A 22,799-nucleotide genomic window follows, 5' to 3' on the forward strand; every position below is an offset into this window, starting at 1 on the left:
TTGCTGTGCAGATCCCTCCGCGCGGCGTGGTGCGGCTCCCTCGTGCGGATCCCTCGTGCGGTGCTGTGCAGATCCCTCCGCTCAGAGCTCCCTCCGCGCAACGTTCCCTCCGCTAAATGGGTTTTTGAACACTTGTCCTTAGCGTGTGGGACATTAATCGAAATAATTTAATTTCTTTATATATTTCACTGTGCTATCAATTCAAAGAGGACTGCCTCTGGGGGGGGGTGGTCCAGGATCTACTTTTGGGGTGATAAAACAAATCTGAAACTATATGTGGCCGTCGTTCCGCTCATGGTGAGTGTGGTGAAGGGACCTTTTTCATGCGCTTTAAAGTGTTACAATGGTGAAGTCGTGTTTTACGCATTTTTTCACAATATTAAAAAAGAAAGCCATGCTAGAATTTTACCCTTTGTTGGCCTCTGACCCCCACCCTCCAAAGCAGCCCTGCCCCAGTCAGGCTTCTCAGCAGATTAGGCATGCTATCCTGAGACAGCATGGTGTCTTTGCACTACCTCTTTTTCTCTTTCTAGAACCTTCTGTATGGCAAGCCGCAAGGTCCTTGTGACCCTTGAGGTGGCGTTAGCCCAACGCTAGCCTGTAGCTTTCCTGAGGGAGTTTGACTTCTGGGAGCTTCCCATCTCCTCAGGGTCACAGTGTAGTCTCAGAGAGCTGGTCCCTCTGACTTTAAGCTGATCTTACAAGAACCAGAATGGCTCCCCCAGTGAATGACACCATCTCCACAACATATATCCTAAGTTCAAATACTGGGGAGCATCTTTTTTTTTTTTTTTAAGATTTTATTTATTCATTTGAGACAGAGACAAAGAGAGAGAGAGCAGGAGAGGGGGGAGGGTCAGAGGGAGAAGCAGACCCCCCGCCGAGCAGCGAGCCCGATGCGGGACTCGATCCAGGGACTCCAGGATCATGACCTGAGCCGAAGGCAGTCGCTTAACCGACTGAGCCACCCAGGCGCCCACTGGGGAGCATCTTAATTCAAAACTGCCGAGCCCTTAAATGTCCCTGAGTGCGAATAGGCTCCTGCGTTTTTGCTTGGGTAAAGGGCACATGCATTGAAAATGTCATTTGATATTGCCTAAGTGCTCCACAAAGCTATGTGTACTCCTACTGCAGAGTATGAGTGCTCATTTCCCCACATCCTCATCAACACTGGATATTGTTAGTCTTTTTAATGTGTGGCATTCTCTGGATGAGAAAATAGTATTCAGTCATTGCTTTGATTTATGTTTGCCTTGTTATCTTTGTAGTTGCACATTTTTTGTATGTTTATTGCCATCCCAGGTGTTTGTCCTTCCTGAATTGTCTATCACTATCCTTTACTGTTTTTATACTGGATTGTTTGTTTTAGCTCCCTAATTTGTAGGAATTTTCTACATATTATGTTGATTAGCCTGTTCTCTATTAGAGGTAATTGCAAATCTTTTTTCTCAACCTGTTGCTTTTTATTTATTTTTAATTTTTAAAAATATTTATTTGAGAGAAGAGAGGGGGGAAAGCATGAGTGGCAGAGGGAGGGGCGAGGGAGAGGGACAGGAAAACTCCCCCTGATCAGGGAGCCCCACACAGGGCTGATCCCAGGACCCTGAGATCATGACCCTAACCGAAAGCAGACACTTAACTGACTGAGCCACCCAGGAGCCCCTGAAAAAATTTTTTAAAGATTTTATTTATTTATTTGACAGAGAGAGAGAGCACAAGTAGGCAGAGTAGCAGGCAGAGGGAGAGGGAGAAGCAGGCTCTCCACTGAGCAGGGAGCCGGACATGGGGCTCAATCCCAGGACCCCAGGATCATGACCTGAGCCAAAGGCAGATGCCCAACCGACTGAGCCACCCAGGTGCCCCCAAACTTTTTTTTAATGTAGTAAAATACGTAAATCTTTTTCCTATTTTTTTTAAAATTTATTTTATTTATTTTATTTTATTTTATTTTTTTAAAAGATTTTTTATTTATTTATCTGAGAGAGAGAATGGGAGACAGAGAGCATGAGAGGGGGAGGATCAGAGGGAGAAGCAGACTCCCTGCCGAGCAGGGAGCCCGATGCGGGACTCGATCCAGGGACTCCAGGATCATGACCTGAGCCGAAGGCAGTTGCTTAACCAACTGAGCCACCCAGGCGCCCCTCCTTTTTTTTTTTTTTTTAACAGTTTATTTATTTACTTGAGAGAGAGAGAGAGAGAACAAGCAGGGGGAGAGGGAGAAGCAGACTCCCCAATGAGCAAGGAGCCTGATGCAGGACTTGATCCCAGGACCCTGAGATCATAACCTGAGCCAAAGACAGCTGCTTAAGGCCTGAGCCACCCAGGCACCCATAAATCTTTTTCTTTATGGAATTTTGGGTTCAGTCTTGTTTAGAAAAGTCCTCTTCACAAAAAGATTGTAAGAACACTATTATGTCTTTTTAACGCTTTTATGGTTTCATTTTTATGTTTAGTTCTTTATTTACATAAGGTAGCACTTACATCATATACAGGTGCTTAAATAACTTAATTTTTTAAAAAAGAGCCAATTGTCCCAACACTATATTTATTATTCTTTTTCAAAAATTTCTTTCCTATTCTTTTGCATTTTCTCTTCCAAATTAATTATGGAAGCAGCTAATTTAAGATTCATAAGACACTTCCGTTGGTTTTCTTTTTTTTTAAAAGATTTTATTTATTTATTTGAGAGAGAGAGAGAATGAGAGAGAACACATGAGGGGGGATAGGGTCAGAGGGCAAAGCAGACTCCCTGCCGAGCAGGGAGTCTGATGCGGGACTCGATCCTGGGACTCCAGGATCACGACCTGAGCCGAAGGCAGTCGCTTAACCAACTGAGCCACCCAGGCGCCCTATATTTATGGTATTAAGTGTTCTCTTTAAGAGCATGGTATAGAATCATTGATAATCGCATCTTTTTTTTTTTAAGATTTTATTTATTTATTTGACAGAGAGAAAGACACACAGTGAGAGAGGGAACACAAGCTGGGGGAGTGGGAGAGGGAGAAGCAGGCTTCCCGCCGAGCAGGGAGCCCGATGCGGGGCTCGATCCCAGGACCCTGGGGTCATGACCTGAGCCGAAGGCAGACACTTAACTACTGAGCCACCCAGGTGCCCCTGATAATCACATCTTATTGGCGTCTTACTTTATATTTTCTATTTACCCTAATATCTTGTTTCTTTCTGTGCCTCCTTTCCTTACTTTTTTTTTTTTTGAATAATAGAGTTCAGTTGTTTTTCTCTTCTTGGTTATTTGGATATTATGTACCTGGCTTTTTTTCTAGTGGTTACCTTTAATTTTCCACCAACATATTCTCTCAATTTTGAGTTTTTGTTTATTTATTTATTTTTTATTTTTTAAAGATTTTATTTATTTATTAGAGAGAGAGAGACAGCAAGAGAGGGAACACAAGCAGGGGGAGAGGGAGAGGGAGAAGCAGGCTTCCCGCAGAGCAGGGAGCCCGATGCGGGGCTCGATCCCAGGACCCTGAGATCATGACCTGAGCCGAAGGCAGTTGCTTAACCGACTGAGCCACCCAGGCGCCCAATTTTGAGTTTTTAATGATACCTAGATCTAAATTCCACAGTAGAGCCAGTCTTTAACAAATTTTTATCTTCTCTATTTCCTACTTCCTTTATATTTTATTTTTTTAATGATTTTATTTTTAAGCCATTTCTACGCCCAGTGTGTGGATCGAACTTACAACCCTGAGATCAAGAGTTGCATGCTGTATGGATTGAGCCAGCCAGGTGTCCCCTACTTGCTTTTTTAAAAAGATTTTACTTATTTATTTGACAGAGAGAGAGAGAGAGAGAGAGCGAGCGCGCACCACTAGGGGGAACGGCAGGCAGAGGGAGAGGGAAAAGCAGGCTCCTAGCTGAGCAAAGAGCCCGATGCGGGACTTGATCCCAGGAGGATCATGACCTGAGCTGAAGGCAGACGCTTAACCGACTGAGCCACCCAGGCGCCCCTAAATAAATTGTTTATAGTGCTATTTTTTATTTTTATATTTTAGGAATTATTGATTGGTTTTTTTCACTATAGAAGATGATAATGTAGCTATCTCTCACACAACCCCTCCAAATTCTTCTAATATGGTATGTAGTAATCTGGGTTAGATCATTGGTGTTCACATTATCAAGTCTATGGAAACACTGGTTATAATTGAGCCATCACTCTGACGACTTTTCTTTTCTCTCCCAGTGTTTTGTTTACCTTAGACTTAACGCTTGCCCACCCCACCCCCCCACATTGCTTGGTCTCTACTACTTTTCATTGGCCAGCACTTCCCCTATCTATATCTCCTCTCCAGCTGGCCAAAGATGCCCAGCATTCCATGCACTTCATTTCCTTGGAGTGCTCTCTCCTGGAGCCTTTTTAAAAAAAGATTTTAGGGGCGCCTGGGTGGCTCAGTTGTTAAGCGTCTGCCTTCGGCTCAGGTCATGATCCCAGGATCCTGGGATCGAGCCCCGCATCGGGCTCCCTGCTCGGCGGGAAGCCTGCTTCTCCCTCTCCCGCTCCCCCTGCTTGTGTTCCCTCTCTCACTGTCTCTCTCTCTCTGTCAAATAAATAAATGAAATATTTAAAAAAAAAGATTTTATTTATTTATGAGAGAGAGGTGGGGGGGCACAGCAGAGGGATAAGAGGACAGCAGATTCCATGCTGAGCACCGAGCCAGACACGGGGCTTGATCCCAGGCCCCTGAGATCATGACCTGAGCTGAAACCAAGAGTCAGACGCTTAACCGACTGAGCCACCCAGGCGCCCCTCTCCTGGAAACTTTTGACTTGCCCTCTAGCTGCCAGCCTGGGCACCACTTCCATCATTCCATCATCCTGGAGATTCTGTTTGCTTCCTTTTGACCTGTTTTATAGACGTTCTTAGGTTCCTCTCTGGTTTTAGTGGTGCTCCTTCTCTAGTAGCTTCCAGAGAAAGAATGAAGGCGAGGTAAAGGATTTCAGCTCTTTCATGTCTTTAGTCTAATCTCACAATAGGCAGTTTTGGTGTAGAATTCTAGGTTGGAAAATCATCCCCCCCCCAAATTAGGAGGCATTACTTCATTGTTTTCTTGTTCCCCAGTGCTTTGCTGAAAAGTCTGAAGACATTGTCTTCCGATTATTTGAATATGACCTATTTTTTTTTCTCTCTGACAGCTTTTCTCTCAGCATATTGAAGATATTACTCAACTCTCTTCTGGATTTCATTGATGCCCCTAAGAAGTCAGCTTTCAGTCTGAAGGTCATGGTTTTAAAGGTAATTAGCTTTTTAAATCTGGCTGTTTTAAAAATCTCATGTCTAGGTGTGGGTCTATTTCTGTTTTCCTGTTTGGGATTTATTTGGCTTCTTGAATTTGTGAAGCTGTCTTTTGTCAGTCCTGGAAAGTTCTTTGTGATTCTCTCTTAAAATTTTGCCATTCCCTCATTTTGTTAGACTTTCTCATTCTATCTTCCATGCCTTCTGTTTTTCAATATTTTTTTCAAATTTTCTATTTGTTTGTACCTCTGTATTACAGTCTGGATGCTTTCTTGTTTTTGGATTTTCTTTATTTATTTGAGAGAGAGAGCATGCAGGGAGAGGGGCAGAGGGAGAGGGAGACAGAGGATCTCAAGCAGACTCCATGCTGAGCACAGAGCCTGATGCAGGGCTTGATCTCACAACCCTGAGATCATGACCGGAGTCAAAATCAAGAATTAGATGCTTAACCAACTGAGCCACCCAGGTGTCCCTGGATGCTTTTTTAGCTCTGTTTTACAATTTATTAATTCTCTCTCCAGCTATTTCTAATGTGTTATAAATCCACCTATTGACCATTTAAAAACTTTTATTTTATTTATTTATTTATTTTCTTTCTTTATTGGACAGAGAGAGAGTACAAGCAGGGAGAGCAGGGGAGGGAAAAGCAGGCTCCCCACTGAGCAGGGAGCCTGATGCGGGGCTCGATCCCAGGACCCTGGGACCATGACCTGAGCAGAAGGCAGATGCTTAACTGACTGAGCCACCCAGGCGCCCTAACCATTTAAAAACGTGAAACTTGGCAGTTGTATATAAAGGCACAGAAAACATCAACATACATTTTAGGAAATAATGATAAGATGAACTTACTTGTAACTACTATTCGGGCCAAGCACCTTGGCCTCCACGTATGTCTCCCGATCAATTCCCCTTCTCCCAATTTAGTGGGAGTCACTATTCTGATGTTTATGCTACCAGTGCCCACACTTTTCTTTTCTTTTCTTTTCTTTTTAAAGATTTTATTTATTTGAGACAGAGAGAATGAGAGAGAGAGAGCACATGAGAGGGGGGAGGGTCAGAGGCAGAAGCAGGCTCCCTGCCGAGCAGGGAGCCCAATGTGGGACTCGATCCAGGGACTCCAGGATCATGACCTGAGCCGAAGGCAGTCGCCCAACCGAGCCACCCAGGCGCCCCACACTTTTCTTTATAGCTTTATTGTCTATTGTCCCTAAACAACATCATTTTGTTTTGTCTGCTTTTGAACTTTATATGAACGAAACCATGTAGAGTATAGATTTTTCTGTGTTTAGCTTCTTTTGTTCAACATTATGCTTATTCATTCATGTTTTCAAGGCTGTAGTTCATTTTCATTGCTGTATAGTAGTATATTGTTGAGTATTTTACAGTTCACTTGAACATTTTACTATTAATGGGCAGATGGGTTATTTCTAGTAGTTGGTTATTGGGAACATTAGTGTACCTGTTTCCCAAGGCTATACCTATTAATGCAATTGCTGGGCCATTTGTTATGCATGTCTTCAACTTTACAATTTACCAGTGCTTTTCCAAAGTGCTTGTACCAATTTGGTCTCCCACCTGGAGTGATTTAGAGTTCCTGTTGCTCCATATCCTTGCCAACATTTATTATTATTAGTCTAAATTTTGCCAATCTGCTAGGTGTATAATGGTATGACATTTTTTTAATCAAGGTATGATTTGCATACAATAAAATACACAGAACTAATCTATGTATTACAATATAATCACTCCTGATTTACCACCAGGAAATCCTTTGCAGACTGAAAATGGCTGTGAAGGCTCTTACAGTTAAAAAGTAGAAACAGAACGGAGGCTCCACCTGTTCTTTCTTTTTTTTTTTAAAGATTTTATTTATTTATTTGAGAGAGAGAGAATGAGAGAGAGCAAGCACATGAGAAGGGGGGAGGGTCAGAGGGAGAAGCAGACCCCCCGCCGAGCAGGGAGCCTGATGCGGGACTCGATCCAGGGACTCCAGGATCATGACCTGAGCCAAACGCAGTCGCTTAACCAACTGAGCCACCCAGGCGCCCCTGTTCTTTCTTTTTTAAAAAAGATTTTATTTTTTAATATAAAACAATACCACTTCCTACTGATTGTTTTTAAAGATTTAATTTATTTATTTGACAGAGAGAGAGACACAAAGAGAGAGGGGAACACAAGCAGGGAGAGTGGGAGAGGGAGAAGCAGGCTTTCCACCAAGCAGGGAGCCCGACGCGGGGCTCGATCCCAGGACCCTGACACCATGACCTGAGCCGAAGACAGACGCCCAACTGACTGAGCCACCCAGGCATCCCTGATTTTTTTGTTTTTAAAAACAGTTATTTTTCAGGGGCGCGTGGGTGGCTCAGTCGGGCGTCTGCCTTCAGCTCAGGTCATGATCTCAGGGTCCTGGGATTGAGGCCCAAGTCGGGCTCCCTGTCCAGGGGGGAACAGGGGAGCTTCTCCCTCTTCTCCCTCTGCCCCTCCTCTCATTGGCTCGCTCTCTATCTCTCTCAAATAAATAAATAAAAATCTTTTAAAAATAGTTATTTTTCAATAAATGTTTACATTCATTGGGGGAAAAAATTAAAGATTTTATTTTTAAGTAATCTTTACCCCCAACGTGCGGCTCGAACTCCCAAACCCAAGATCAAGAGTTGCATGCTCCACCGACGGAGCCAGCCAGGCACTCCTCCACCTATTCTGACTTCACCTACCTCTCCTAGCTCATCACCATCCATTCTGCTCTGGTCCACTGTGTTCCAGCTATGCTCCTATGGGCATCTTTATTTTAGAGATGAGAAAATTGACCCTCCAAGTGGTTTATTAACTTGCCCATGCGAGAGACTCATTCATTTGCATTACAATAGACATTTTCACCCTTGACCATCAGCTCTATATGAACAAGGAATGTGTCTGGCTTCTGTACCACATGGTAAGCGTTGAGGAAATGTGTGTTGAATGAATGACTGAATGAAGGAATGAACCTTTCAGGATGCAAATCTCCTTGCCTACTTCTTCTATCTCCCTGGGAGTAGCAATATAAGAAACCGTATGGGTTGATGGGAATGCGCTTATTCCATACTTTACAAGAGTAGTTGTTTATGAAATGAGATTTAGGGGCGCCTGGTTGGCTCAGTTGTTAAGCGTCTGCCTTCGGCTCAGGTCGTGATCCCAGGGTCCTGGGATTGAGCCCCTCATAAAGCTCCCTGCTCAATGGGAAGCCTGCTTCTCTCTCTCCCACTCCCCCAGCTTGTATTCCCTCTCTCGTTGTCTCTCTCTCTCTGTCAAATAAATAAATAAAATCTTAAAAAAAAAAAAAAGAAATGAGATTTATACCAATACAGTTAGTATTTCTTGGAAGAAAGGAAGTCCAAGAACAGACAGAACAGGTGTGGAGGGAGGATTCTAGCCATCTGGGGGTTCTAGTGAGGTACAGTCATAGAGCAAAAAGTCGTGCTGGGGATGCCTGGCTGGTTCAGTCGGAGGAGCGTGCGACTCTTGATCTGAGGGTTGTGACATCTAAAAAAAAAAAAGTCAGGTGCTGAAAAGAAGGGGAGAGGGGCCTGGAAGTTGAACTTAACCTCCCCGGCCTGTGCTGGGCCCATCTTGAATGCACAGATCTTGCATATGTAAGAATCTGTGCTTACGCCTAAGTATTTTTAGAGTGAGGCAATACCAAGTCCAGTTCTACTATTTGCAGCTCACCGAAGTACCTGTTAATGATTTCTTGTTTCCCACTGTAGGCAGAATACACCAAGAGCCCAAGCACAACCGTTCCCTCCAATGTTCCCTCATGCAGGTCCCTGTCACCCACTGAGGATGGCCCCAGTGGTCATTCCAGTCTCTCAGATGGGGAGTTGGCCCGGAACTTACAGGATAGCGTCAAGCACCGCATCCTCTACCTCTCCGAGCAGCTGAGAGTGGAGAAGGCCAGTCGGGATGAGAATACTGTGGGCTACCTCAAGCTGGTGTCCAAAGCCGACCGGCACCAGGCCCCCCACATCCGGCAGGCCTTCGAGAAGGTGAACCAGCGTGCCTCTGCCACCATTGACCAGATTGAGCGAAGGCTCCGTCATTGTCACCAGCAGCTGCAGGAGCTGGAGGAAGGCCGCAGGCCCAAGGGCTTAGTGCCGAAGGCAGAAAGCAGCCTGGACGAGTGCAAGCAGCCCAGCCAGAAGGCGCCGTCCGCAGAGCCTCCCAACCCAGGTGGGGAAGACAGCCTGTCCACCAGCCTGCCTGACATTGGAAGACACTTGCCCCTGGAGAGTCACTTCGCGGCCTCACAGCAAGGGAAGCCCTCAGAGACAAAGTGCGTGGCCCAGCAGCGAAACCTGCTGTTGCAGAAGATGAAGGAAGACCTGAAAGAAGTCAGGGAACTCCACCTTAGCCTCCAGGTGTCCTATGAAAGCCTAAAGGAGAAGCATCTGACGGACCTGCAGGTGTTACTGGAGTCCCTTCGGGAAGAGAAATGCAGGTGAGCTGGAGCCCCTTCTGCGGCCTTGGCTCTGGGGACAGCAGCCCCCAGGACTGTCTTCAGGAAAGTGAAGGGGAGCGAGGACATGGACTTGGAGGGTCAGGGGGAGGGAGGGGGGGAGAAGCTGGTCAGTGTTTCTCTGGGCAACTGGGCCCCACAGTGGAGAGGGCTTATCCCCTGCTTGCTGTTGCACACCTGCCTGGATCCTCTGCTGGCAAATGAGGCCCCAGCTCAGGGCCCTGCCAGGTGGTCCCAGAAGCCATGGGCTCTGACTGGGGTGGTGAGAGGCAGTTGCGGTGGTGGTGAGCCCAGCAGATGCCCCTCATCAGTCAGGGAGGGGTCCTGCATCTGCTAGAATAGCATAGTGTGGGAAGCAGGATATCTCACTGGCCATTGTCCCTTCACCTGTGCTCATAGTTGAGTTGGGGCCAAAGGTCCTGTATGCGATTTTTATTCTGAAAATGTTTGTCTTCTGGGGAATGCTTTCTCCCCACTGTATGGTGGGTCAATTGTATTTTCATCTAAGACAAGACTAGGGCCCACAAATAGGGGGAAAAAGGCATACTCAGTCTGTCAAAGGACCCTCACCATTCCTGTTTCGACCTTTTGTAGGGTCCTGCTGGCCTTCAGTGGTGCCATAGTCCCCCCCCTCCCCCAATGCCCACAGTCTGTTGCATCAGGTACTGCATTAGCTCTAATCTTCCCAACAGCCTGGCCGTGGAAGGAGAGATTCACTTAGGAACCAAGATTCTCAGTAAAGTAAGGACTTTGTGGTCCCTTAGTAACTCTGTGTATGGTGGGAGGGGGTGGGAAGGCACTTGGGAATCAATCCTCTTCTATTTTCACAGGGAAATGTTACCTACATTTACACTGCTTGAAAAATCCATAAAGGACAATTAAAAATATTACGGGGGGGTGCGCTTGGGTGGGTGGCGCCATCGGTTAAGCATCCGACTCTCTGTTTCGGCTCAGGTCATGATCTCAGGGTCGTGGGATGGAGCCCTGCGTCAAGTTTCTCTCCCTCTCCTTCTGCCCATCCTGCTCATGCTGTCTCTCTCTCTCTCTCTCTCTCTCTCTCTCTCTCAAATAATAAATAAATCTTTAAACAAATATTACGGGGCAACCCACTATCAAATAAGATAATGAATCAGAATTATAGGTCTCTTTTAGATGTGATTTTTTAAAAAAGATTTTATTAATTTATTTGACAGAGAGAGACACAGCAAGAGAGGGAACACAAGCAGGGGCAGTGGGAGAGGGAGAAGCAGGCTTTCCGCCGAGCAGGGAGCCTGATGCGGGGCTCCATCCCAGGACCCTGGGATCATGACCTGAGCCGATGGCAGCTGCTTAACGACTGAGCCACCCAGGCGCCCCTTGGATGTGATTTTTGTAGGACATGACAACTAAATCTAAAATGTTGGGACTCTTGGGGTGCCTGTTATGAACAAAGCTGCTATGAACATTCTTTTTTTTTTTATTTTATTTATTTATCTGACAGAGAGACAGCGAGAGGGGGAACACAAGCAGGGGGAGTGGGAGAGGGAGAAGCAGGCCTCCCGTGGAGCAGGGAACCCGATGCGGGGCTCGATCCCAGGACCCTGGAATCATGACCTGAGCCGAAGGCAGACGCTTAACTACTGAGCCACCCAGGCGCCCTACTATGAACATTCTTGCACACCAGCTTCTGGTGGTTGCCGGGCTCCTTAGCTTGTGGCCACATCACTCCAATCTTCAAGGGCAGTATCTTCACATCTCTCTCTGCTCTGTCTTCATATGGGCCTCTCCTCTGTGTGTAAAAGCTCCCTCTGCTTCCCTCCTATAAGGATGTGTGTGATTTCACATTTGCTCTGGAGGATCAACTCTGTCCCTGCCGCATTACCCCACCCTACCCATAGAGCTTGATCCCTCCTACATCTGTTTCTCCATCTCAGACCTTTCAAGTTGCAAGCCACTAGTTTCTAGCTCAGTTTGCTGAAAACCAATCTTCAGGTATGATCAAGAATATACTCTTCTTCAACAACAACAAAGTTTAGGACAATTTATATTGGCAAGGGCAGCTTTCACAGCTTTGGAAGATTTCGGGGGCATTTTGGTTGGCTGGTCATCATTTTGTCTTTGTAAGAGTGTTTTCTCTCTCTTTTAAAAAAAGATTTATTTATTTATTTTAGAGAGAGAGTGAGAATGTGGAGGGGAGGGGCAGAGGGAGAGGGGCAGAGGAAAAGGGAGAGAGAAACTTTAGCAGACTCTGCCCTAAGCACAGAGCCTGTGGGGCTTTTGGGGGCTTTGTGGGGCTTTGTGGGGCTTAATCTCACAACTCTGAGATCAGGACCTGAGCTGAAACCAAGAGCTGAACGCTCAACCGACTGTGCCACCCAGGTGCCCCTGTAAGGGCATTTTCTAGAGTGGTCCACTTGCCTCTGCAGCTGTAGGAGTGGGACAGAGAGGGGTCCTTGACTCAGGGAGGGACAGGGAGGAGAGTCAGCTGTACTGCAGGGCCAGAGACGAGGGGAGACTCCGAGAATATCCTTATGACTTAACATTTTCTTATTTGATAATCTATTCCAGAATGCATTTAAGAATACATTTGTAAATTCTTATAAATATATTAATGAAGAATCTATTCATTGACTTCATAACCGTGAAGAGTATATTCATGAATATGTACTTGAGCATAGCCAATATCTTGAACGTTCTGTCTGAATCCTTCATGTAAATGGAAAGACAGGCATGGGGAATGTCCTTTCAAGTGGACACCGTGCTGCCTCCCCCTCTCTGTGGGCATTGTTAGTCCACTCTCTTCTCTACGAGGAGTAGGGCAGGGACTAATGGACTATTCTTTGAAACACTGTCATGAACCAGCTCTTGACAAATTGGTTTTCAACAAATGATTGTTTAAGCCCATTAACTGCCTGGGGGACAACTCTATGTGGGTGTCAGTCAAGTCCCTGAAGCAGGACCCAACTGACCTCCTTGCCTCATATTCCCTGTCTGTGTGACATAACCGGTTATGTTCTCTGCATGCCAGAACCCCGTGATCTGATCGGCCGCACCCTCCATTACCCTGTTTTCCACAGGGTACCAGGCTTCAGCCATTCTGTGTCTCCAGGGCTCTCCGGTACCTTTCCACTTCTGCAGTGTCACCACCCACCCCGCACCCATGGGACAAGCCTTCCTTGGCTCTTCTCTAAATGACGACGCTAAAAGCCACATGGCCTCTGGCCTCCGGCCTGTCCTTCCTGGTGCTCAAATGAAGAACCTCAAAGTTTTTTTAAATTATGAAATATTCCAAACCCAGGGGGAAATGTAGAGGATAACATGATCAAGACCGTGTACCCACCCACAGGTTTTTCAAATCTTCACATTTACCATATTTGTTTCACATATTATTTTATTAAGAAGTAAAACTTTAGAAGGTTCACTTGAAGCTCTCACATCATCCCTTCCCAACCCCACCCTCCTTCCACCTACCTCACTAACCTCATTGGGCCCTTATCTTTTCCATGCATGTTTTTATGCTTTACAATTTATACACATAGCTGGTTAAATACATACTGGTTAGTGACGTTTTGTTTGTGTTTTTAAGAGGTTTACTGAGATATAAGTTACATGCCATAAAATGCACCATTTTAACTCTGTGTTTCAATGATCATTAGTAAATTTACTAAGTATACAACCATTGCCACAATTCATTTTTTGTTTTTGTTTTTGTTTTGTTTTGTTTTTAAGATTTTATTTATTTGTCAGAGAGAGAGAGAGAGCACAGGCAGGGGGAGCGGCAGGCAGAGGGAGAAGCAGGCTCCCCGCTGAGCGGGAAGCCCGATGAGGGGAGCCCAATGTGGGACTCACTCCCAGGATTCTAGGATCATGACCTGAGTGGAAGGCAGATGCTTAACCGAATGAGCTACCCAGGGATCCCTGTTTTTGTTTTAATAACAACTTTATTGAGATAGAATTCCCATCCCATAAAATTCACCCATTTACAATCAGTGGTTTTTAGTATATTCACATAGTTGTACAACCATCACCACTGTCTCATTCCAGAACATTGTCATCACTCCAAAAAGAAACACTGTCTCATGAGCAGTCACTCCCCACCCACTCCCCACACCCAGGCGCCAGGAACCACTCATCTGTTTCTGCCTCTATGGATTTGCCTATTCTGGACATTTCTCTTTTTTTAATATTTATTTATTTATTTATTTATTTATTTATTTATTTATTTATTTATGAGAGAGAGAGAGAGCACGAGCAGGGACAGGGGCAGAGGGAGAGGGAGAAGCAGACGCCCCATCAAGCAGGGAGCCCGACTCAGGGTTCCATCTCAGGACGCCGGATCATGACCTGAGCCAAAGGCAGATGTTTAACTGACTGAGCCACCCAGGTGCCCCTGGACATTTCATATAAATGGAATCATACAGTATGTGGTCTTTTGTGACTGCTCCATCCCTATAATCAATGGACTTTTATGGAATAACTACTGCTTGCCAAACACTGGTGCTGGGAATTTATATGGAATTTAATAGCAGGCATGGACAATTCAGAGTTTTCTTTCTACAACTTTTAGTCTATGGCTAGTTTTATAAAGCTGTCGTGAAAGAGTAACTGTCTATGAAGTACACCTGTGTATCAGTGTGGGTGTGGCTGCTGTGCATCTGAGGCCGACCTGGAGGAGGAGACGGGAGGAAGGAGCAATCTGAACCCAACTATAGTCTTGACATAGGGCTGCTCACCACCAGCACAACCTCTGGGCAGGGGACTCAGGGGAGGATTACTTTCTCTTTTGCTTCCAAGACAAGCGCTGATGGAAGAACAGGTGAATGAGCACCTGCAGGGGCACCTGGATGAGATTTACCACCTCAAACTGACTCTGGCATGCACAGAGGAGAAAATGGCCTATCTGTCCTATGAGAGAGCCAAGGAGATATGGGTGAGAACCTCATGTTGTGGGGGGCGGGCGGTAGCTTTTAAAGAAATGACCAGTGAGAAGGATATAGGGATGAGAGAAGCAAAGGATGAGCAGGTGCATTCTGATACCCCTGCAAACTAAGGAAAGAGGGTTCAGTTGCAACTCACACATTTGCTTTAGAGCGAGTGGCATCTATTTCTCTGTTCATGCAGCACTCCCAATCCACCCCCTGCCCTGATCCAGTTGAGCTGACCTGGGAATTTGGGCTCTGCGGTTCTCATACTTGGGGGTGCTTCAGAGCCACCTGAGGGGGTGCTGATGAGTCATCAGCAGCTTCTGATGGTGCGGGGAGCTCCCTCTGTGAGGCCCTGCTTTTGACCCTCGGTTAGCAAGCACAGCTGAAGGGTTTCCCTTACCTGTAATGGTTAGTCTCACTCTCCTCCACACCCTTAGACCCTACTCCTGTCCTTGGTGAGCTCTCGCATAGCCAGGTTCTCAGTCTTAGGCCACACTGGATGTTACTGAGACAGGACAGGGCCCTTAGCATGTAAGTGCTCTAGTTTCTTGCCTTCCCTCCTAAATCTTCAGCTCACCAACATTTGCTGGGTACCTCATAGGAACTCAGGTAAGTGACTGCACTTCATGAGGGTGTGTGTTCTTGTCATGTGCAGGAGGTCATGGAGACTTTCAAGAACCGTATATCTAAGCTTGAAACTCTACAGCAAGTGACACAACTGGAGAGGATGGAGAACTTCAGGATCCGTCCACAGAAGTTTATGTTCCGATTCGTGAGCCTGCTCCTCACACTGGCCACCATCTTCTTGGTCTTCATCTCCACCGTGTGCGCCTGCCCCTTGCTGCTGGTGAATTCCCGCCTGCGCGCATGCACCACACTCATGCTGATTGGCCTTGGGGCCCTGGCCTGGCAAAAGTGGCATGCCATCCCTGCCACAGACTGGCAGGCCTGGGTCCCGTCCAGATGGAGACTGTATTCCAAGGACTCCAAGCCTCTATCAGACGGGACTTAAAGGGCCTGGGTTTGCTAGCTCATGCTGCTTCCTGGGTGTCAAGGGCATCCAGCCAGCCCTACCTAGATAGTGACTTCTCAGCTCTCCCTTTCTGATTCCATCACCACCAGCCCACCTTGCACTTCTCTTCCAGGTGATCCTTCCATACCATCTGCAGACACAAAGCTTGGAAAATATTAAAGTGTCTGAAGCTGATCTGGGAACTTGGGCTCTGCAGTTCTGTCCCCCTCATGCCCTCTTGTGACCCAGTGACCAGACCCTCAGAGGCTCAGGGGTCCCCAGGCTGCAGTGGTAGCTTCTATGACTTTGTTGTTTTTGGCAAAGAGAAACTACATTTCTTTCACAGGGATGGAGAAGAAGAGGCAGTGGGGGGGGGTGGCCAAAGTGCTGGTGTGGGGACAGGGGTTATGTTTTCTGGTGGGAAGCAGACCTTTTTGTTGTCATGGCTGGGAGAGACTCATGCAGGTGACACTGAAGACACAGATGAGGCCTCTGTTTTGGAGGCGCTGGAGAGTTCAGAGCTATCGTCCACCTTCTTCCCAAAAAGCTGTAAGATGCAGTTTCGAAACTGGCAGGACAGAAAGTGTTACTCAACAGAGCAGAAAGGACGAATGTACTCTGCTAAAGGTCATTCTTGGGGAATTCTGAGGAAGGTATTCATTAATGACTTAATGAATGACTTAACCCCTTCTCTGCTACTATTCAGAATCCTATACGGAGAATAGGGGAAGCCTGAGGTTATTACTTGCACGTGGGGACAGTCTATTCCTGACTATTCATTCATCTAAGTAATCTAATTTAGAATCTGATGGTGACTATTGTGGGTCAAATTGTGACACTGCCCCCCCCGCAACCAAAGCTATGTTTGAGTCCTAACCCCTAGAGCCTGTGAATGTGATCTTATTTGGAAATAGAGTCTTTGTGGATGTGATTAAGATGTACATTACCATGAGGTCATGCTAGAATAGAGTGGGCCCCAATCCAGTGACTGGCATCATTATAAGAAGGGAATTTGGACACAGACTCAAAGAGAAGGTCACATGGAGGTGAAGGCAGATATCAGGGTGACTTGTCTACAAGCCAAAGAATACCAAGGATTACTGGCTACCACCAGAAGCCAGGAGAGAGGCAGGGAATAGATTCACCCTCAGAGCCCTCAGAAGAAACCAACATTGCCCACACCTTGATCTTGGACTTCTGGCCTCCAAAACTGGGTGAGAATAGATTTCTGTTGGTTTAAGCCCCCCAGTTTGTGGTACTTTGTTATGGTAGTCTCGGGAAACTTGTACAGTAACCAAAGATGATGCCAGCTAAGGGGCCCATGCATAGGGTGACCCATCCCCAGAATGTCTGGGAAGAGACTCAGAGGCATTTTAGTGAAAAAGAATGTGATCGTCATCTTGTTTCTATTCCACAAGGACTAGGTAGATAACAGTCTAGCCACTACCTCATGTCTTTAACCAAGAGAATCTTCCAGCACCAAGAGGGCTCCAGTCTTTGCTGCTTAGCCCTAAAGAGATCTAGAATGTATTCATTTCTCAAATTATGTCTCATATCATCACTGAGCTAACCACAATGTCTTAAGAATGCAGACCAGAGGCATCTCTTGTATATTCTTGACTACCTCCAGCTCCCTCCAACATCAAAACTCTCACAAATAAAACACATAATTATTGAAATCAATAACACAAGAAATGGGCCAAATAGCAGAATTGACTTAACTGAGGAATTCATTTGACATCTATCTACTGAGCACCCACTCTGTGCCAGACTGTGTCCCAGAGGGATCAGCAGTGGAGAAAAAGAGTAACATTCTCTGTCCTCATGGAGCTCCATTACAGAAAATTCTCTCAGAATGCAGCAGGAAGGGATGACAATGTGGAAAGCGTGAAAGCAAAGTTTGAAAGCCTGGAGGGGTCCAGAAGTACAGATGTCTTATCTGGGAGAAGGAGTTCTGGAAGGGGAGGATGGAAAGACTCAAGTAAACACAGTACAAGGCAAGATAGCTTAGGGTTCCATAAACAAGAACCAGATCTAACAAGAGACCCATGTGAAAGCCAGGAAATAGGAGCCAGGGATAGAACTACGATCAAGGTATTGAGGTGCCAACAATGGAGTCCTGGGGAATCAACTGCAGTACTGGTCCTACTAAATACCTGAACATTACCCAAAGAGTGTGTGCTTAATGAACTCTACAGAGAGTCAGGGCAAGGCGAGAGGGAGTGAGCCATGGGGCAACTGTTAAATGGAGGAGCAGAGAAGAGCTAGTTGGAAGGAATGGGGACTGGGTCTGGTGCAATGCAAGGCCCCTGCGAAGGTGGTATTTCTGGCCCATGGACCTTTCTGGTCACCATTAATTCACACATCCACAGCTGCGCCTTAATGAAGTAGATTTGATGGATTCAAGGAAGAATAAGGCAAATTATGCTTGGAAGATGATGAACCTCAGTGGTCACCTGTAACCTTCCGAGAGGTCTAGGAGTCCTGGGCGATTTGCTGCTGAGGTTCGATATGCCAGCTCATGACGGCTACCATGTGGCAAGGCCTTGGGCAAGACCACAGCATGTTCCCCTGAACTAACCCATAAAGTCACAAAAGCCACATATCAGTGTAGCCAAGAAGGGCCTCTTAAAGGGTTTAAAGATGGATAGATGAAAATTAAGAGGAGAGTTGTGCCTATAAAAGCAAAATGGGCACAGGTAGGGTAAATGTAGACATGTTCAGGCATCCCCTGGGTGTTCGAGCTCCAGGGTAGCCCTGAGGCCAACAGAACGGAAGAGTAGCAACATACAGGATGCACTGTGGAGCTGCCCACCCTCAGGTCAAGGCTCTGAAAGGATCCAGAGGGAGGGCTCGCTGAGCTTTCATGTGCTGAGCCTTCCCTGGTCGTTGTCCTGGAGGTCATTAACAGGTTCCCCCGGACATGATTTCAGGTGGGAGCCATCACTGGGCTCTTCTGCAGTCTTTTTCTAGTTTGTCCTGCCAACGATGTGACTTACCTGCCGGTTCATAAAGACATAGATAATGGGGTTGTAGATAGTGGCACTTTTGGCAAAGTAGGCTGGCAGAGCGGCCACCAGAGGGTGGAAGGCGTAGCCAGGGTGGGCAGCGGCGAAGCATGCAAAGAAGGTGTAGGGGCCCCAGCAGACGCAGAACGCGAAGACCATGACTGCCACCATGCGTGTCACCTCCTTCTCTGCCTTCTGGGTGGACTCAGAGTCTTTCTGCTGCTTTGCCACCTGGGGGAGACAGAGATTCATGCCCGGGGACAGTGAGTGGGCGGGTCCCTCTGGGCTCTTTATCCCAGGGGACTCTGTTGCTATCGCTTGGGCAGTGAGTCAGGGAGAAGGCAAGAGACAGGTGGCCCGGGGATGGGGAGTCATGGCGAGAGGAGATGGGCCCACCCGGGCCAGTCAGCAGCCAGCTCCCACCCGCGTGAGTCGGCAGCCTGGCTTAGGCTGCACTGGGCTGGCCCTGAGGGAGCTTGTGTAGGTTTTGAGGTGGCGCACAGCTGGCCCTAGAGAAGACGGCCTTGAGCCAGGGCCTTCCAAGCTCTTGGCTTAGCTTGGCTAAGCCACATATAAGGAGTTTGGGAAGGAGCTAAGGAGGCCATCCTTAGCACCACCTGGTCCCTTATCAGTGTGTCCCCTCCAGTGCTCAGGTCTGAGGGGCTGAGCAGGAGGAGACCCAGAGGCTGGACACTGCTTGCTGTTAGCCCAGAGCTAACATGGCTCAAGCAATGGTTGGATACCTGCGGGAGCCAGCTAGGTTGCTTCCGATCCTTGACCGTCAATGGGGTTGGGGGAGGAAGCGGGGCAGGGGGCACATCACAGGCTGCAGGCAGGGAGTTTGTGGCCTTCACTCTAGAAAGAGCTTATGAGCACTTGTTGATCTGATTGTGGGCACAAGCAAGTTCATATCAGAAAGGCACCACCCCAAAGGGCCTTCTACCAACTGTGCCAAGCAGGATCTCAACAGGAACAGATGGCGCATCCTGATCAAACTAATTGTAGGTGAGTTGGCTGACAAGGGGACAACTTATGTACGGTGTTCTTCCTCTTCTGCCTCACTCTGATTGCCTACGTAGGGGGTAGGGGGTGGCTGCAGACAGGATCAACTTCCCAGTGAGGAGAGTGGAGAGCGGGTCTTGGGGACAGATGGCACATGCAAATCCACTCCTTGGCCTGCCCCAACAGCCCCGTGAAGGGGACAGGGTCACTCTGGTGGCAGTCTCTCAAAACCACCTTTTGATGCGCAGGTTTCACTTGCGGGTCTGGCTGTCTTTCCACCCAGGGGAGAACTGTCCTGGGTCAGGGAAGAAATGCAGCTCTGCTCCCTTATTGGGCCCCACATGAAGGGCGGGGGACAGTCCCTTCCCATCTTGTAGGGGCAAGGACAAGGGAGCCAGGGCTGTAGTGGCAGTTCCAAAGGAATTGCAGGACTCATGTGTGGTCTGAGGGCAGGAGAGAGGACTGGGTGATCCTTTGTGCCAGCCTCGACGTCCCTGGCCCTCATGATCCTGCCAGGCAAGGGTGAAGCCAGGAGGGTTTGGGGGCTTACTGCTCGGATGGCCAGCCACACTTGGAGGTAGCAGAGTATGATGACACCAAGTGGGATGATGCAGCACGTGGTCATGAGGACGATCATGTAAGACTGCACCCCAGGGTACGAGCTGCCACTGAACACGTCCGGGCCACACGATGTCTTCAGGCCATGGGGCCAGTACCTGCAGAGAAGGGCTGGCAGCCTGTCCTGATGTAGGCATGGCAACACAAGACCCCTCAGGCCAGGCACACCACTGACCTGGGCTGGAGGATTGTTGGTTTTGTTTTTTTTTTTTTAAAGCTCTATCCATTTATTTTAGAGAAGGGGGAGGGGCAGAGGGAAAGGGAGAGAGAGAATGCTCAAGCAGACTCCCCGCTGAGCACGAAGCTCAACATGGGGCTCCATCCCAGGACCCCGAGACCACGACCTGACCTGAAATCAAGAGTCGGCCACTCAATGGACTGAGCCACCCAGGCACCCCAGGATTGTTTGGTTTTTAAAATCACAATGAAATTCACATTACATGAATTAACCATTTTTGAAGTGAACAATTCAGTGGCATTTAGTACGTTCACAATGTTGTGCAACCACCTCTATCTACTTCCCCAATACCTTCATCGCCCCCAAAGGAAACCCTTGGGTAGAATTTTGGTAAACCTTTGTCCATTTTTAGGTCTCATAGCCCCTTCTTTTTTTTTATTGTGGCAAAATACACATAACACCTGAGCCCCCAAAGAAGCGGCCTGGCCAAGACACAAATGACCTATTATAGGCCCTGCTGTACATACAACCCAAGCAGCCTCTGAAAGGGAGGCCCCTCAGAATGTGCTAGAAAGAGGCCTGGGGCAGAGTGGCTTAGAGGGCCCTGCTTTCGCTTACAGCTATTCCCAAGGGTTGAGCTTGTCACCTTTCTCTGTGGGCTCCCATGAGCAGCTCACGCTTAGGGGAAACAGACTGTTCCAGAGGCTCAAAGACGACAGGGGCCCATTTCCATGTTGCAGCCAGGCAGATTTATACATTCGTAGACACTGCACCCTCAAAGGGGTCACAGGGAGAGTTGGGTCCATATTCACTTTACTCATGGGGTCACAGAGGCCCAGAAACAGGAAGCAATTTGCCCCAAGGTCACAAATGGAATCGGGAGTCTGACCCTCCCCACCAGCCTTCACCCTCTGCCCTAAATGACCTGCCTTCCTGCATGCTGGCATCCTTACCTGCTCCAGCCAAAGATGGGGGGGGCTGTCCACAGAGCAGACCAGACCCAGGAAAAGGCAATGCCCACGATGGCTAGTTTTGCATCAAATCTCACGTTGCCAAAAGGCTTGCAGACTACCATCCACCTCTCCCAGGAAATGATGGCCAGGGACCAGAGACCCGTGATCCCTGCAGGGGAGAGCAGGCAGATGAGGGCTTTGAGCCTCCAATGTCACTCCTTCCATCCAGACCAGCCGACAGTTTTCAAGATCAAGAGGTTCCTCCCCACCTACCTGAAACACCTAATTCTCCCCAAAAGTGTATTCAGGTCCAGGGGGCAGTGGGTCTCTTGGTCAATTCCTCGAACACCCTCTTTTCCCCATTCTTTCCTCTTGGGCCTGATTCCTAGCTCTCTTTCAGTTGGCCACCAGCCTTTCTTCGAATGCCGACACGCCTCCCAATGGCCATGCCCACACCCACATGACCACACTGAGGTGCTGTGGTCCCAGCCAAGGGCAAGGAAACAGGACCTGCGTCTTGTGACCTGTGCCCCCTTCTGCCAGTATGCACACTTGTTTAAGTTTCCAGATTTCCCACCACCGCCCACCATCTGTCCTGCTTACACACCGGAGGTCTGTGGGCAGAATTCAGGGCTCCATGAACTGGGGCAGGAAAAAGACAGCTTTGTTTCCAGTAACCTCTAATGGACACTGGGCATTTCCTTCCGTTATTAGCACGGTGGCATTAGCAGTGCCTGGGACTTGGTCACTTTCCAGAGGTGGCAGACATTTCCCAATATCACTGTATTCCTTACCATTTTGAAATTTCAGTGGCTGTCGGCCAGATCCAGTTATCTGATACTTTAATAAAGAACGGTATCATTAATACTTCCAAACAATACATTTACTAATAATTTTAACGAAGGACTATGCCACTAATTAATATTTAATACTTTGATTACTATATTTCAGTATCATCTCTGTTGACTTGAAAACAGACCTCAAGCAGATGCAGAGGCGAGTGGGGAATCCTGACAGAACCAGAGACAGATTTGAGTGGACATGAAGGTACACAGAGCACTTGGACTTGGGGGATAGATTTTCTCTGCCCAACCTTCCCTGGTCACTCCTACTCTGTACCTTTGGGAGAGTGCTGGACCATCATCTGTAAAATGAGAGGCAGTTAGATACGGGGGGACAGTGTCCACTCCTGTCCCGTGGGCTTCATGTTGGCACCTACCTCATAGGGTTATGAGAGAGGCCAATACGTTCATTTAAATCTTGCCCCCAAGTCCTGCCCCCATTTTACAGATGAGAAAATGGAGGAGCGGTGTGGTAAAGAAATTCAGTGTTATTCACAGCACTAGTAATTCAAATCTGGGGCCAGGGTCCCCCTTCCTTC

The 22,799-nt window shown here is 47.6% G+C and overlaps 2 protein-coding genes across 2 annotated transcripts in view; one reads left to right on the forward strand and one right to left on the reverse strand.

Annotated features, from left to right (window-relative positions):
* The first annotated feature begins 5,239 nt into the window (after window positions 1-5,239).
* Window positions 5,240-15,864, forward strand: TEX28 (testis expressed 28). The gene is made up of 4 exons (XM_035010089.1): window positions 5,240-5,251; window positions 8,995-9,725; window positions 14,517-14,652; window positions 15,303-15,864. Exons 1-4 carry the CDS (start codon window positions 5,240-5,242, stop codon window positions 15,657-15,659), a joined length of 1,236 nt encoding a protein of 411 aa, XP_034865980.1. The 3' UTR covers window positions 15,660-15,864.
* Window positions 15,865-16,020: 156 nt separating this feature from the next.
* Window positions 16,021-22,799, reverse strand: part of LOC118014077 (long-wave-sensitive opsin 1) — a 12,808-nt gene continuing 6,029 nt past the window's right edge. The window contains exons 3-6 of the mRNA XM_035010102.1: window positions 21,419-21,587; window positions 20,220-20,385; window positions 18,659-18,898; window positions 16,021-16,227 (exon numbers count right to left, since the gene is read on the reverse strand). Coding sequence (XP_034865993.1) covers window positions 16,117-16,227; window positions 18,659-18,898; window positions 20,220-20,385; window positions 21,419-21,587 — 686 coding nt within the window. The 3' untranslated portion in view covers window positions 16,021-16,116. The remainder of the gene's footprint in view (window positions 16,228-18,658; window positions 18,899-20,219; window positions 20,386-21,418; window positions 21,588-22,799) is intronic.

This window comes from Mirounga leonina, unplaced genomic scaffold (assembly GCF_011800145.1).
Source record: "Mirounga leonina isolate KUSES-001 unplaced genomic scaffold, KU_Mleo_1.0 Mir_101799, whole genome shotgun sequence".
Classification (NCBI taxonomy): Eukaryota; Metazoa; Chordata; class Mammalia; order Carnivora; family Phocidae; genus Mirounga; species Mirounga leonina.

What these genes read in the sequence shown, in the direction of transcription:
- TEX28 (XM_035010089.1), top strand. An exon ending in CTTCGGGAAGAGAAATGCAG is followed by an intron (nt 9,726 to 14,516) that starts GTGAGCTGGAGC and finishes TTTGCTTCCAAG; the next exon opens with ACAAGCGCTGATGGAAGAAC. An exon ending in AGAGAGCCAAGGAGATATGG is followed by an intron (nt 14,653 to 15,302) that starts GTGAGAACCTCA and finishes TGTCATGTGCAG; the next exon opens with GAGGTCATGGAGACTTTCAA.